The sequence below is a fragment of the Lactuca sativa genome, chromosome 8 (genome assembly GCF_002870075.4).
Source record: "Lactuca sativa cultivar Salinas chromosome 8, Lsat_Salinas_v11, whole genome shotgun sequence".
NCBI classification, from domain to species: domain Eukaryota; kingdom Viridiplantae; phylum Streptophyta; class Magnoliopsida; order Asterales; family Asteraceae; genus Lactuca; species Lactuca sativa.
The window spans coordinates 73,121,039-73,134,880 of NC_056630.2; the positions used below are offsets into that span (position 1 = coordinate 73,121,039).

Below are 13,842 nucleotides of genomic sequence, written 5' to 3' on the forward strand. Positions count from 1 at the left end.
AACGATCAACAAGAGATAGCAACACTTTACTCATAAATAAAACACCTTTTATTCATCATCTAATGTCAATTACACTTTACAAATTTCGAGGTTATCTAACTACTAAAACTTATATCATCCTTCAGCCCTATGCTCCGAGCATGCTGGAGATGCTTAACCCTACACAGTCCCTTCGTGAGGGGATCTGCTGGGTTCTTATCCGATGATAACCTCTTCGCCACGAGGAGTCCTTCTTCGATTCGATGTCTGATAAAATGGTATTTTCTGTCAATGTGTCTGGATCTCCCGTGATCCCTTGGTTCCTTGGCTAAGGCAACCGCACTATTGTTGTCACAGAAAATCTCCATTGGCTCTTTTATAGCTGGTACAACTCCAAGGTCTCCGATGAAGTTCTTTAGCCATATAGCCTCCTTTGCTGCCTCGCTTGCTGCTATATACTTTGATTCACAAGTTGAATCTGCCACTGTCTCTTGCTTGGAACTCTTCCAAGAAATTGCTCCTCCGTTTAGGGTAAAGACCCAGCCCGACTGAGAGCGGAAATTATCCCTATCAGTCTGGAAACTAGCATCACTATACCCTACAATTCTCAAGTCATCACTCCCACCGAAGGTAAGGACCCAGTCCTTAGTCCTTCGCAAGTACTTGAGGATATTCTTTACCGCAGTCCAGTGTTCCTTGCCAGGGTTCCCCTGATACCTGCTAACCATGCTTAAAGCAAAGGCTACATCAGGTCGAGTACACGTCATAGCATACATGATCGATCCTACAACTGAAGCATAAGGTAGTCGACTCATTTATGCTATCTCAGCCTCAGTACTAGGGCTTTGTGTCTTACTCAATCGGGCATTACTCTGAATGGGTAACTCACCTTTCTTGGAGTTATGCATGTTGAATCTTTTCAGCACCTTATCCAAGTAGGTACTCTGACTAAGTCCAATTAGTCTTTTACTCCTGTCTCTCAAAATCCTTATCCCTAGGATATAGGCAGCTTCACCAAGGTCCTTCATAGCGAAACACTTCCCAAGCCAGGACTTTACTTCCTGCAAGGTTGGGATGTTATTTCCTATGAGTAGTATGTCATCCACATACAGTACCAAAAAACTGACTATACTCCCACTAGCCTTGATATAGACACAAGATTCATCTTCACTCCTTGAAAAGCCAAATTCCTTGACCTTCTCATCAAAGCAAAGATTCCATCTGCGAGGTGCTTGTTTCAATCCATAAATGGATTTCTCGAGTTTACACACTCTATTGGGGTACTCTGTACTGACAAAACCCTCTGGCTAAACCATGTAAACATCCTCAGCCAACTTTCCATTAAGGAAAGCAGTTTTGACATCCATTTGCCATATTTCATAGTCATGAAATGCAGCAATGGCTAACAGGACCCTAATAGACTTTATCTTGGCCACTGGTGAAAAGGTTTCATCATAATCAACTCCCAGAGTTTGAGAATAACCTTTTGCAACCAGTCGTGCCTTATAAGTGTGTACATTACCATCCATGTCGGTCTTCTTCTTGAAGATCCATTTGTACCCCACTGTCTTACGACCTGGTACATTTTCAACCAAGTTCCAAACTTGATTGTCATACATGGATTGTATCTCGCTATCCATTGCCTCTTTCCACTTGGCAGCCTCAGGGCCTGCCATGGCTTCCGTGTAGCTGTTAGGTTCATCCAGACCTACTAGTGTCTCATCACTAATAAGTGTCTCACCTTCCGCAGTAATATGGAAACCATAGTAATGCTCAGGTGCATTCCTAACTCTCGTGGAACGCCTCAGTGGTACAGGCTCGTCAACTGGCTCAACAGGAGTTTCCTCCTCAAGTTGAGGGCTAGTGTTTGAAGTTCCTTCACCGCTTGACTCTTGAATTTCTTCAAGATCAATTTGCCTCCCACTGTCCCCTTGGCTTATAAATTCTCTCTCTCGAAAGACTCCTCTTCTTGCTACAAAGACCACATTGTCACTAGGTCTGTAGAAGAGGTAACCAAAGGATTGCTGTGGGTAGCCGATGAAAATACACCTCTCGCTTCGAGGTTCGAGCTTATCATGAGTCTCACGTCTCACGAAAGCCTCACAACCCCAAATCTTGATGTGGTCTAGTTTAGGTACTTTACCAGTCCACATCTCGTGAGGAGTTTTGGCAACTTTCTTTGTAGGGACTAGATTAAGAATATGGGCGGCAGTCTCTAAGGCATACCCCCAGAATGAGATTGGTAGCGTAGCTCAACTCATCATGGAATGAACCATATCCAACAAGGTTCGATTACGCCTCTCAGCTACACCATTCAACTGTGGTGTCCTGGGAGGTGTCAATTGTGAGATAATCCCACATTCCCTAAGATAGTCGAGGAACTCTGAGCTAAGATACTCACCTCCTCGATCGGATCGAAGCATCTTAATGTTCCTGCCCAATTGATTCTCGACTTCCTGTTTAAATTCCTTAAACCTCTCGAAAGTCTCTGACTTATGCTTGATTAAGTAGACATATCCATATCTACTGTAATCATCAGTGAAAGTCAAATAATAACGATTAGCATCCCTTGTGGCATGTTTGAATGGTCCACACACATCCGTGTGTACAAGGTCCAACAAACCTTCACCCCTCTCACATGAGCCTGTGAAGGGTGACTTTGTCATTTTTCCAAGTAAGCATGATTCGCAACTATCATCTGACTTTAGGTCAAACGACTCCAAGACTCCATCCTTTTGGAGTTGGCCTATGCGCTTCTTGCTTATATGTCCAAGACGACAATGCCATAACGATGCTTTATCCAAGTTATTATTATTAGTAGAATCAATACACAAAACATTATTTCCTGAATTATCTACAACAGATACAGCTTCATACACACCATCACAGGGTAATGCTCTAAAATAAAAAACATTATTAAAGAAAGCATCAATAGAACCAACTTCATTATTAAATGAAAAGGTAAACCCTTGTTTGTACAAAGCATGAAAGGAAATAATATTTCTTGCCATTCCTGGCGAATAACAACATTTATTCAAATCTAAACTAAACCCACTTCTTAGCGATAAAGTATAAACTCCAATCTTGGTGACAGGTGAAGCTTTCCTATTCCCCATGATCAAGTTTATCCTTCCCTGCTCCACATTCTCACTTCTTCTTAGTCCCTGCAAGTCACAACAAATATGAATACCACAACCGGTATCAAGGACCCAAGATTTAGAATGGGGTGAGTTATTAGATAAGATAGTGTAAATACCTGCGTGGTTGGGTTTAACTTTCCCATCCTTCACATCATGCTGGTATTTTGGGCAGTTCCGCTTCCAATGAGACTTTTCATGGCAATAGAAGCATTCAGCCTCTTTTGGGTCAGAAGAAGGAGTGATGAAACCTTTCTTGGTTCCACTTGAAGAAGAGCCATCAAGGGTCCGAACCTTGGTACCCTTCGAAGAGCTCTTTCTCTTCCTCCCTCGTCTTTTCCCGATTGCCAAAACCGGAGTTGAGTTTGGAGTGGGAGTGATAGCAACCGACTTCCCCTTAAGACCTGTTTCTGCGGTCTTGAGAAGTCCCTGAAGTTTGCTGAGTGTGACCTCTTCCTTATTCATGTGATATGTCATGCGGAATTGATCATAGCACGATGGTAAGGAGTGCAAAATGATATCTATTGCAAGCTCCTCAGGGAAGTTCACATTAAGCTTCAGCAACCGATCCACATACCTTTGCATTTTCTGCATGTGGCTCGTGACGGATTCCCCGTCCTTCATCATGGCTGTTATCATGGAGCAGATGATCTCATACCTCTCTTGTCGTGCACTCTGATGGTATCTTTCCATCAAATCTTGGTGCATTTCATAAGGGTAGAAATCCTCATAAGACTTTTGGAGTTCAGCTGTCATTGTGGCTAACATGACGCAAGCCACCTTGGTAGCATCTCTTTCATGAGTATGAAAGTCAGCGATCTCCTGGGGAGTTGCAGTGGTCTCATTAATTTCCTTAAGCTCCTTGTCAAGGACATATTCTTTGTCCTCGTAGCGGGTAATCATCCTGATGTTTCTGATCCACTCATTGAAGTTGGATCCATCAAAGGTAACTTTCCCACACAAGCTCATAAGAGTAAAGGAGATATTAGGATTAGAGCCAGAAGCAGCATTGTTTGAAGACATCTGAAAAGAAGAGAACAAGATTAGTTTAGATATAAGAGAGTCCTTAGTAAAACACCCAAATGTAATATTAAGGCTAGGATCCAATCACAATATAATAGAACTTAGAAGAGGTATGCCGTAATCTAAGCTATACCATATTTGAAAGGTAGGTGAATGACGATTCACCAATTTCCACCACGAAAACCAAAACATTTAAGTATTAGGTTTTTGATTGGTTCTTAGAAATTCCTAGATTCTTTGAGATTCAATGAACTTTTCAAAGGCATGTTTCAATCTCGAGTGTGCCCTCCAAGTTTTGTGACTGGGATGCCGAGGATCACAAAACGAGGTGTGAAGTAACCATGCAAATCACTTGGTACCCTTTAAAGTTTATCACTCAATCGATGTGCCGGTAAACCACACACGCTCCATCGATACTATAATAAACCCTAAGTCACCCTTTACCTACCTTGTTAAGTCCAAGTTAGTGTGCCGGTTAACCACACACGCTCCACCAACGACTCAATCAAAGTGTAAAGTGTAATTTCATGGATTAGCACCTTATTCACATTTTTCCTAAAGTAACTAAGATTGGGAATTTACTAAAACATTTAGTTACTTTATAATATTCATCATACTTTGAATGAGAATTTATAAGTCCTTGTCTTACCCGTTCGGCTAACGACCCTCCACCAGTCAAGCAAGCGGTGGGTGAGAATAGACACCCATTAAGTCACCATTTTATAGGCAACAACCTTATACCCACCTTATAGACTGGCTTCGTGAATGAGGCGTACTAGCGGTAAGACGACTTTGTTCTTATACATATATATATATATATATATATATATATATATATATGTATATATATATATAATTATTAAATCATCATAATATAAGTATAAGGGTTGAATTTTAACTTTTAAAATTCTAGGGGTTGGAACTAAAGTTTAACTTAACTTTACTTGTTCCAAAACTTGAGGGCAAGTTTTGTAAACTTTCAAAAATTTTCATTTCTTGTAACTTATGAGTTTAATAGAGTAATAAAATGAGGACTTTTCATTTTTCTAACTCTTGTGTTTTTTTTAATGGTTTTTTAATCCAAGAGACTTTTGGTTTTCCATAACTTGAGGACAAGTTATGGACTCCATTAAAACACATTATGATCAAGAATTAAACTACCACATAGGTTACAAATAATTCCTATGATCATCTAAACTTCATAAGAACAAGAACATGAATATGAACACTTTCAAGAATCAAAATCACATTAAACTTTGTAATTTTGATAACTAGTTGTTGTAAATGAATTAGCAAAAACATTACACCAGCTAAAACAAGTTTTCAAGTACCAAAACAGTTTAGGGTAATGTTTCCAATCCATTTCCAGCAACTAAAGTCGAAAATCTGCACCTTGTCGACCCTACTCGCCGAGTTGCATGAACCTACTCGCCGAGTAGGTTGAAGATACACATGAACTCGCCGAGTCCCTCCCCATGGACTCGCCGAGTCCATTCGTCAGACAGCAAGTTTTCGACTTTTTTCAACTTTAAATTACAAGTATCACACAAACAATCCTAGGCTCTGATACCACTGATGGGTTTTGAGCATTCTAACACTTCCTAAGTGTACATGCAACCCTAATAAACCTTGGATCTATGTTTGTCTAAGATACATGTAAATAATTATTTTTCCAAGGTTTATATCCTAACTAGCATGGCATGGGGAACATGAATCAAATAAGCTAGTAGATATACTTACCTTGTAGTTGTAGTTGATTGTTTGGAGTTCTAGAGCCTAGCACCAATAATGTGGATGCCTCAAATGAAAGTCACAAATCACCACAAACTTGGAACTTTGAGAGAATAGTATTTACTATCTTGAAATTGCCCTCACCTCAACAAGTGTCAACTAGTCACTTTTCAAGAACCAAAGCCTCATTTATATAGTGTGGTGGATTAGGTTAAACCCTAAAACCCATGTCTCTTCATTTCCATGAGATCCATGGGTTAAAGCTCCATGGAGTATCCATGGACTTTTCCATCCAAGCCTAGCCCATTCCAAATGAGCATTAGCCCACACAATATAAATATAGAAGCCCATATTTAATTAGTAATATCTTTGATCACTAAATTAATCCTAGATTAATTATAGATCACTACTAATTAAATAATATGATCTTATATTAATACATTAGAACTTATAATATATTAATAAATCATAACTTGTACTATTCTCAAATATTATCCATAAACTGTTCGGGTGAAGTGCAACCCAAATGGACCATGTCGGGTCGGGTCAAGTACATACCAAATATAGTTATGAACTTAGACACTATATCCAACAGGTGTGGGAATTCAAAAATGTCGACACGGGGAAAATCTTCAAAGTCAATGGGCATCGTTTGAAACCTTTTTATGAAGGCTTTAATGAAAATGTCCTAGATGTCATCCATTTGGATGCCCCAGTATACTGAAATTAAGAGGGAAGTACGTTTCGCCAAAGACGTTAAAGAAGGGCATTTTTGGAAAACATTGTGTTTTCATCTTTTCTAATTCCGAATAAATGTCTTAGATAAATCCTTTTTGCATTTCACATTTCTTCTTCTTCCTTCTTGCAGTAAAAGAGTGTTGGATTTTAAGCCCCGGTATTCGTTTTGGTCAAAGGGTGAAATTAAGAAGTTGCAGCAGGACACACGTGGTCCGCGTGTACTCAGGGATGAGTCCGCGTTAATAAACAAATGGTCCGCATGTGGTCCCCAAAAATGTCCGCGTCCAACTTCAAATTTCGGGGTTTACAGAACATTTTACGCGGTCCGAGTGTACTCGAGGGGTTGTCCGCGTGTTTATACAAGCGGTCCGCGTGTACTCGGGGATGAGTCCGCGTTAATAAACAAATGGTCCGCGTGTGGTCCCCAAAAATGTCCGCGTCCAACTTCATATTTCGGGGTTTACAGAACATTTTACGCGGTCCGAGTGTACTCGAGGGGTTGTCCGCATGTTTATACAAATGGTCCGCGTGTACCCGATGCCTTGTCCGCGTGTACTACAAATGGTCCGCGTGTACTCCAGGAACTGTCCGCGTGGATTCGTTGACCAGCTTTGACTTCCATTAACTTTTGACCAAATAACTTAAGTGACATGCAACCCTTCTCCTTCATTAGCATGTCGGTTGTTTCCCTCTTTCTATGTATTCTTTCTCCCTCAAGATACCATTAATCCATACCCATATCCTCCTCCCGATCCCCCGGTTTAGGTACTTTCGCCTCGCTCCGAGCATTGAGGACAATGCTTATTTCTAAGCTTGGGGTGGGGTATTCCTTTTTCTTTTTAATTTATCATGCATTTTAATTAGGTTGCATAACATTTTAGTATAAATTGCGTTCATTTTTTTATATAAAACCCCAAAAAGATTTTATTTTCTTCTTTTTCATCTTTTATATTTTTGCATAACATTTAGCTTAGGGCATTAGCATTCATGCATTTTTGTTGTCTGATTATTCTCACCTCCTTGGATGCCATGGAACAGGTTCATAGTTATTGTATCATTATTGGTCCAGGATCTTGTTGCTATCTCACCCATCGAACCGAGACCACTAGCTACAGTTTGGGATTTCATACTTGGGATCAGATGCTGGTAGCTTAAAGGGGTAAGTGATCATGACCAGGTAGTTTTCATGAAGAATTATGCATACAATACTAACGACTGTAGGATATACTATAGCACTGGATGTCTTACCCTTGCGGTCAATACCGCTGAGAGGATCACACTTGATCATATTTGAACTGTTAGGATGAAGCACTGGTGCTTGTCCCCGAGTAGAATCCATATTTCGGCCTCTTTACATCACCATATCTTTTTGCGATTTTCTTAGAATTTTAGAGAGTCTTTTAGTCCACATTTGGACATTTTCATCCTTAAAAAAAAAAAACCCTTAATTACAAGTTTGCAAAGGAGCTTACATTATATCTTTATGCTCCACACATGGTCATTTTCACACTTAGACCATTCAGATTATATTACTACCCTTTCGGTTCCACTTTCACACTTTTGGGAACCAAATTTTAAGTAAAAGGGTTTTCTTGATTTCGATTGTTAATACATTACCTTCAAGTATGGTGTATCTAGTTTAAAAATAAAAAAAATCAGCTGCAACTATCTTAGACAGGTGGCCGGTTCAATTATTGAGCAAATTTTCCAACATCTCGGTCATCCGATGTTTGATATTCATTTGTATAAGCTTGTTTTATTGTATATAGATTGAGTTGTTTCTTTTCGCAAATTGGTGATGTTAGAGAGGTTGTTGAGTCGGATACTACAGGAGGTTTGGGCCAACATTAAGTGAACCGACTCCTACAACGGTGCCCGAGCGATTAAACCTAGTTACACATGAGAGAAACCGGCAAACATGAGAGGAGAGTGTGCACTTAAAAAAGAGCTCCACCCGAGCCCATCCAGTCGCTTTCTCCCTACTATAGATGTTATTCATTGTATGCATGTTCCATTGAGGCTGCGACTGACCATCCCTCCTTACTCACCTAGAGGAGTTGTCCTGGCTGTGGTTTATGGTCCCATTTTCATTGGATGAAAAAGTTGTGAGATAGCAGTGAGATCAATTCTGACCATGTTGACTAACATTGAACAGGTTCCATGGTTCTGTCCATTCTTTTTATTTTTAGGGTAGTACGTCCCAAGTTCATTTTAGTCTTGTCTTACTTGAGGACACGTAAGGTTTAAGCTTGGGGTGATTTGATAGTTTCGTTTTTATTACTTCTTTTCATAGTTTATTTTTAGTTAAAACCACCTCATTTTAGTTAATCTTCACGCATATTTTCTCTTTTTGTTATTTTTCTCCTTTACCGGGTGCTTTCTAGTCTTTTGAGCTTATTTGCAGGATTTGCCGAAGACTATTTGTTATTGGAGGTTTGGAAGGAGTGCGGGACTATTGGAGGCTTGCAATTTGTTCATGGACTTGAAGTGGTGCAATTGGGCTTGGTGTCAATATAAGCAAGAAGTGCGTCATACTTAAATTTCTGGCGGGACGACGAGAATTCGAGCTATAGAAGATTAAAGGAGCATTGGAGCATCTTGGAAGAGTTTGGAAGACATAATTGGGAAATCAAGAACTTGCACAAACGGGCTGGACCATAGATGAGAAGAGTAATCAAGAAGGCCAATCAAATGGGCCAAAAAGCCCATTCAGCAGAATCCACGCGGTCCGCGTGGATTTACAAATGGTCCGCGTGGATCGCACTGTGAAGAACCTGAATTTTAGCCTTTTGCCTCTATATGGGGAAAGTTGGTGGAATACTTTTGGGCAACTTTTGGATCCGATTTTTGACCACTTTTACTGAAGTTTTGAGAGGGTTTTTCATCATGAAGACTTGGAGAAACACACACATTTTACTCTCTTAAAAGATTGGAAGATTGGTGGATTTCTTTCATCTTTCATCTTGAACAATGTTTGGTACCTCTAATCCCTCTTGTTTTTGTTTAATCTTAGCTATGCTTGGCTAGATTTTCATTTGGTTGACTTGGATGTAATTGCTTGAATGTTTTGGTTATTTTGAAGAACTCCAAGAACTTGTGTTGAACATCTATGATTATATTTTCTATGAAAACTTCCTTCATGTTTATATATCTCTAGTCATGAATATTGATATATGAATGTTATCTTTGTTGGTTAAATTCTTGGCTAAGTAATGGGTCTTCAATTTAACAAGCAACAATTAGTTTAAATGTTTGTTTTCATTTCATTTAGACCAAGAAAATATTTTCTCCATAGTGGTAATGAAAGCAATAGATTACTCTTTGGATTTGGTGACTCTTAAAACCCAATGCTAATTGATTTTCACAAAATTACATGCTTCATTAGTTTTGTGACTTTGATTTAGGAAATGTGCTATGAGCTTCTCTAGTCATTTTAATACAAAAGAAGAGTTGAGGCAAGTTATGCTTATAAATTGCTATAGCCAAATTAGATTATAAACACAAGTATTGCACCTTGGTATTCTCATGATTATTTAACCAAATGTTCAAGTAATGAAAGTCTAAAGTCAACCATCTTTCCCTTTATTGATTTTACATCAAACTTTTCTTTTGTTGATTTGTGTTTTTAAATCTTAGTGCAATTCTAATTTTCTTTTAAACATCTCAAAACATCAAAAACCCCCATTTTCAATTTATTGTCATATTCCAAGTATTTTTGCAAAGAGATTTCTCATAGAGTTATAAATTGAACTAGTCTCTGTGGATTCGACCCCTTTACCACTATATACTATTTTAGTGTGTGATATTTAGGGTTATTATTTGTGTTGGCCTCGACAACCACCACCCTGCACATCAAAAAACCGTTCCGCCTTGTACACCCACCCATATACGTCGTTGCCTTCACAGTGGCCCCTTCCTTGCCCTTGGTTAGAGATTGGTGGCTGCCATGGTTGGTCCCATGTGATTGCTTCTTGGAAAGTGCTGATCTCAATCCCCCATCCATCACCGGTGTATGATTTAAACTTGCTATTGTTGGAACCGTCCCCAGGGTGAAGGGAGGTGGTACAAGGAATCTTTGTTCATCGAACAGTAAGGAGGATGTGGCGTGTAAGAAGGTTGGGGTTGTGTTTGCATGTGTGGTTACATGATTGGTGGCTGTTGCCAACCCCTGGAGGCAGTTTTTAGCGGAATACAAGCAGCCACCTTAGTGATTGTAACAATTGGAGGGGTCACCTGGGGAATTGGTTGCGTAGGCGGTGGTGGTGGTGGTTACGATGCCCTAAGTAGGAGGGCCATTATTTCTTAATTGCTTGTCTACTTTCCGATTCTGCCTTCATCTCCACCAATTCTTGATCCACCTTCTCGAACAGCTCCAGTGATTGTGTTTGAAAATCTACTAGATTCTCATCAAGAGTCGGATCCTTGTTGAGGTTTCAGGCGGCAGTATCAGATCGGGTGTCTGGTTTTCCCATGGTTCAAGTAAGAGGATAAATCCTAAACAAAATCAAATACCATATAATTACCATAAATATTTTAAATTACGAAAAGTACTAAACAGCCCCCGGAGAATGCTTCTTGCGCCTCTGATACACTTTTGTCAACTTTGGTGGGTTCATATCAGAAAACAAAGTTGATGAATTACTGAAATGGCTAATCCAGAGTAAATTTCAAGTATCTATAGTATTAAAAAGCTTGGACCTTTATTCTATGAATACCATTTGTCTTCATAACTATAAACTTTTCAAAAAACAAATTGTTTATTGACATATTAATTAGTCATTGTAGTACATGGTATTTATGTAAAGCCCATCCTCCAACAAGTTATCATCTCATATATTTATTTTTAGAACAGCCAACTCACACACCCATTACGTTACTCCTATATCTACATTTTGTTGTTGATTAAAGACCATTATAAAATATTGCTAACACTGATTTGGGTTTAAAGATCTATTATTATCTTGTTTTTCTTATATGTTTTATAGATATTTTATTAAATAACTGAACACTTCAGTTGATTCAGTTGATTTCCATATGTGGATGGAAGGAACTATTTATGCGTGCGTGTGTGCCATTTTCCTTCAAATCTTGTCACGTTTTATACATTTTTGACTTGTTTGCACTTTTATTAAACAGTTGCTGCCAAATTTGAAGTTATTGAAACTTTGTGATATGAATAACCTAATCATGACACCAAATTTTATTGGACTTTCAAATCTTGAAAGGTTCATTCTTTATGGATGTGGGTATTTAGAAGAAATTCATCCATCGTTTGGATGCTTGGAAAAGCTTGTTTTCTTATCTATTGAATATTGTCCCAGTCTTGAGATGTTTCCACCGAATAGGGGAATAAAGAAACTTGAGACCCTTTCATTCAAAGGACACCTCAAACTTGTTAAGTTTCCAAAGATCCAACAACAGAAAATGGAGAATTTACCACATCTTGATTTGGATAATAGTGGGAATGAAATTGCATCCTACATAGAATCTTGTCCAAAATTTTTTGTTAATTGTTTCAGCAATCTTCCTGGTGTAGAATGTTGAACATGACTCTTTTATATGGGAAACAACAAGACTTTTATTAAGACACTTAAGGAGAACTTACACTTTGTGAGACTACTACACACTTTGCTTTCTTGGATGGTTTGGAGCAAATGAGCTCCATACCTATTTATAGGCCTCTTAGGAAGGTTCTAGATACTAGCATACACTTACTACATACTAGATAACTCTAGAACTATCTAACATACTCTACATGTTTCCATATGTTTCTAGAACGTTTTACCATATTCTGGAGAGGTCTAGGTTGCTCCAGTGTCTTCTAGAATGATCCATATCCTTCCAGGGTCTTCCATGTCGTTCTAGAGTATTCTAGACTCTTCCGGTATATTCCAGAGTCTTCCATAATCTTCCATAGTCTTCCATAATGTTCTAGAATCTTCTAGAGCATTCTAGAACAAGCTAAAGTCTTCTAAATAATATTTGTTCTATTGGGCTAGTGATGATCTTTAACACTCCCCCTCAGCACTAGCCCTCATTCTTCGTACCATGTTAAGCTGACAGCGAAAACCTTCACATCTTCCAGTACTCAGCCCTTTGGTGAACAAGTCTGCTATTTGGTCATCGGTCTTGATCTGCCGCATCTCAATTTCTTCCGTCAAGACTTTCTCTCTGATAAAGTGATAATGCACTTCCACATGCTTTGTTCTAGCATGAAATACTGGATTTTCTGCCAGCCGAATTGCAGATTGGTTGTCACAGTGAAGTGGTACTGCATAGTCAATTTTTTGATGTAAGTCCTCCATTAGGAGTACCAACCATGTACTTTCTTGAGCTGCTACGGCCGCTGCTTTGTACTCCGCTTCCGTGGTTGACAATGATATTGTTGGTTGTCTTTTACTACACCATGATATTGGTCCCGACCCAAGCTTGAACACATACCCAGTGGTTGATCTTCGGGTATCATGGTCTCCTGCATAGTCAGCATCACAATATCCAACCAACTTGCAGTCTTCTCCTCTTTTATACAAGAGACCATAGTCAATTGTACCTTTGACATATCTCAAGATCCGTCGGGCAGCATCCAAATGAGGTTTCTTCGGATTCTGCATGTATCGACTCATAACTCCAACAACATAAGCAATGTCAGGCCGAGATAAAGTTAGGTAGATAAGACTACCTACTAGTTGTCGATACATCGTTCCATCGTCCAACTCTTCCTTCATGAGCACATATCTTGGCATTTTGCTCTATTGGTGTTGATATTGGCTTACACTCCAACATGCCAAACTTTTGAAGTATATCTCTTGTATACTTTTGTTGGCAGAGGAACAACCCTTCCTTTGTACGATCAACTTCTAGCCCTAAGAAGTGTTTAAGCTCCCCCAGCTCTTTCATTTGGAATCACACCGATAGATTTTCTCTTGTTTGATGGATTTCTCTTTCGTCATCCCCGGTGATGATCAAGTCATCCACATAAACCAACACAATTGCCAACTTCCCTTCTTTTTCTTTGACAAACAGGCTTGAGTCTGCATGTGCAACTGAATAACCACTTCGGGTAAGAAATTCAGAAATCTTACCATACCAGGCTCTTGGTGTCTGCTTCAATCCGTAAAGAGCTTTTCTCAGCTTGTACACATGATTGGGATTAACTTCATCCTCAAATCCCTTTGGTTGGTTCATGTAGATATCTCGGTCTAATTCTCCATGCAAGAAAGCATTCTTCATATCC

The 13,842-nt window shown here is 39.2% G+C and overlaps 1 protein-coding gene across 1 annotated transcript; it reads right to left on the reverse strand.

Moving 5' to 3' along the window:
- Nucleotides 1–12,616: 12,616 nt before the first annotated feature.
- LOC111906281 (secreted RxLR effector protein 161-like) lies at nucleotides 12,617–13,351 on the reverse strand. Its single transcript, XM_052766412.1, has one exon. It carries the CDS (start codon nucleotides 13,349–13,351, stop codon nucleotides 12,617–12,619), a length of 735 nt encoding a protein of 244 aa, XP_052622372.1.
- Nucleotides 13,352–13,842: the final 491 nt, after the last annotated feature.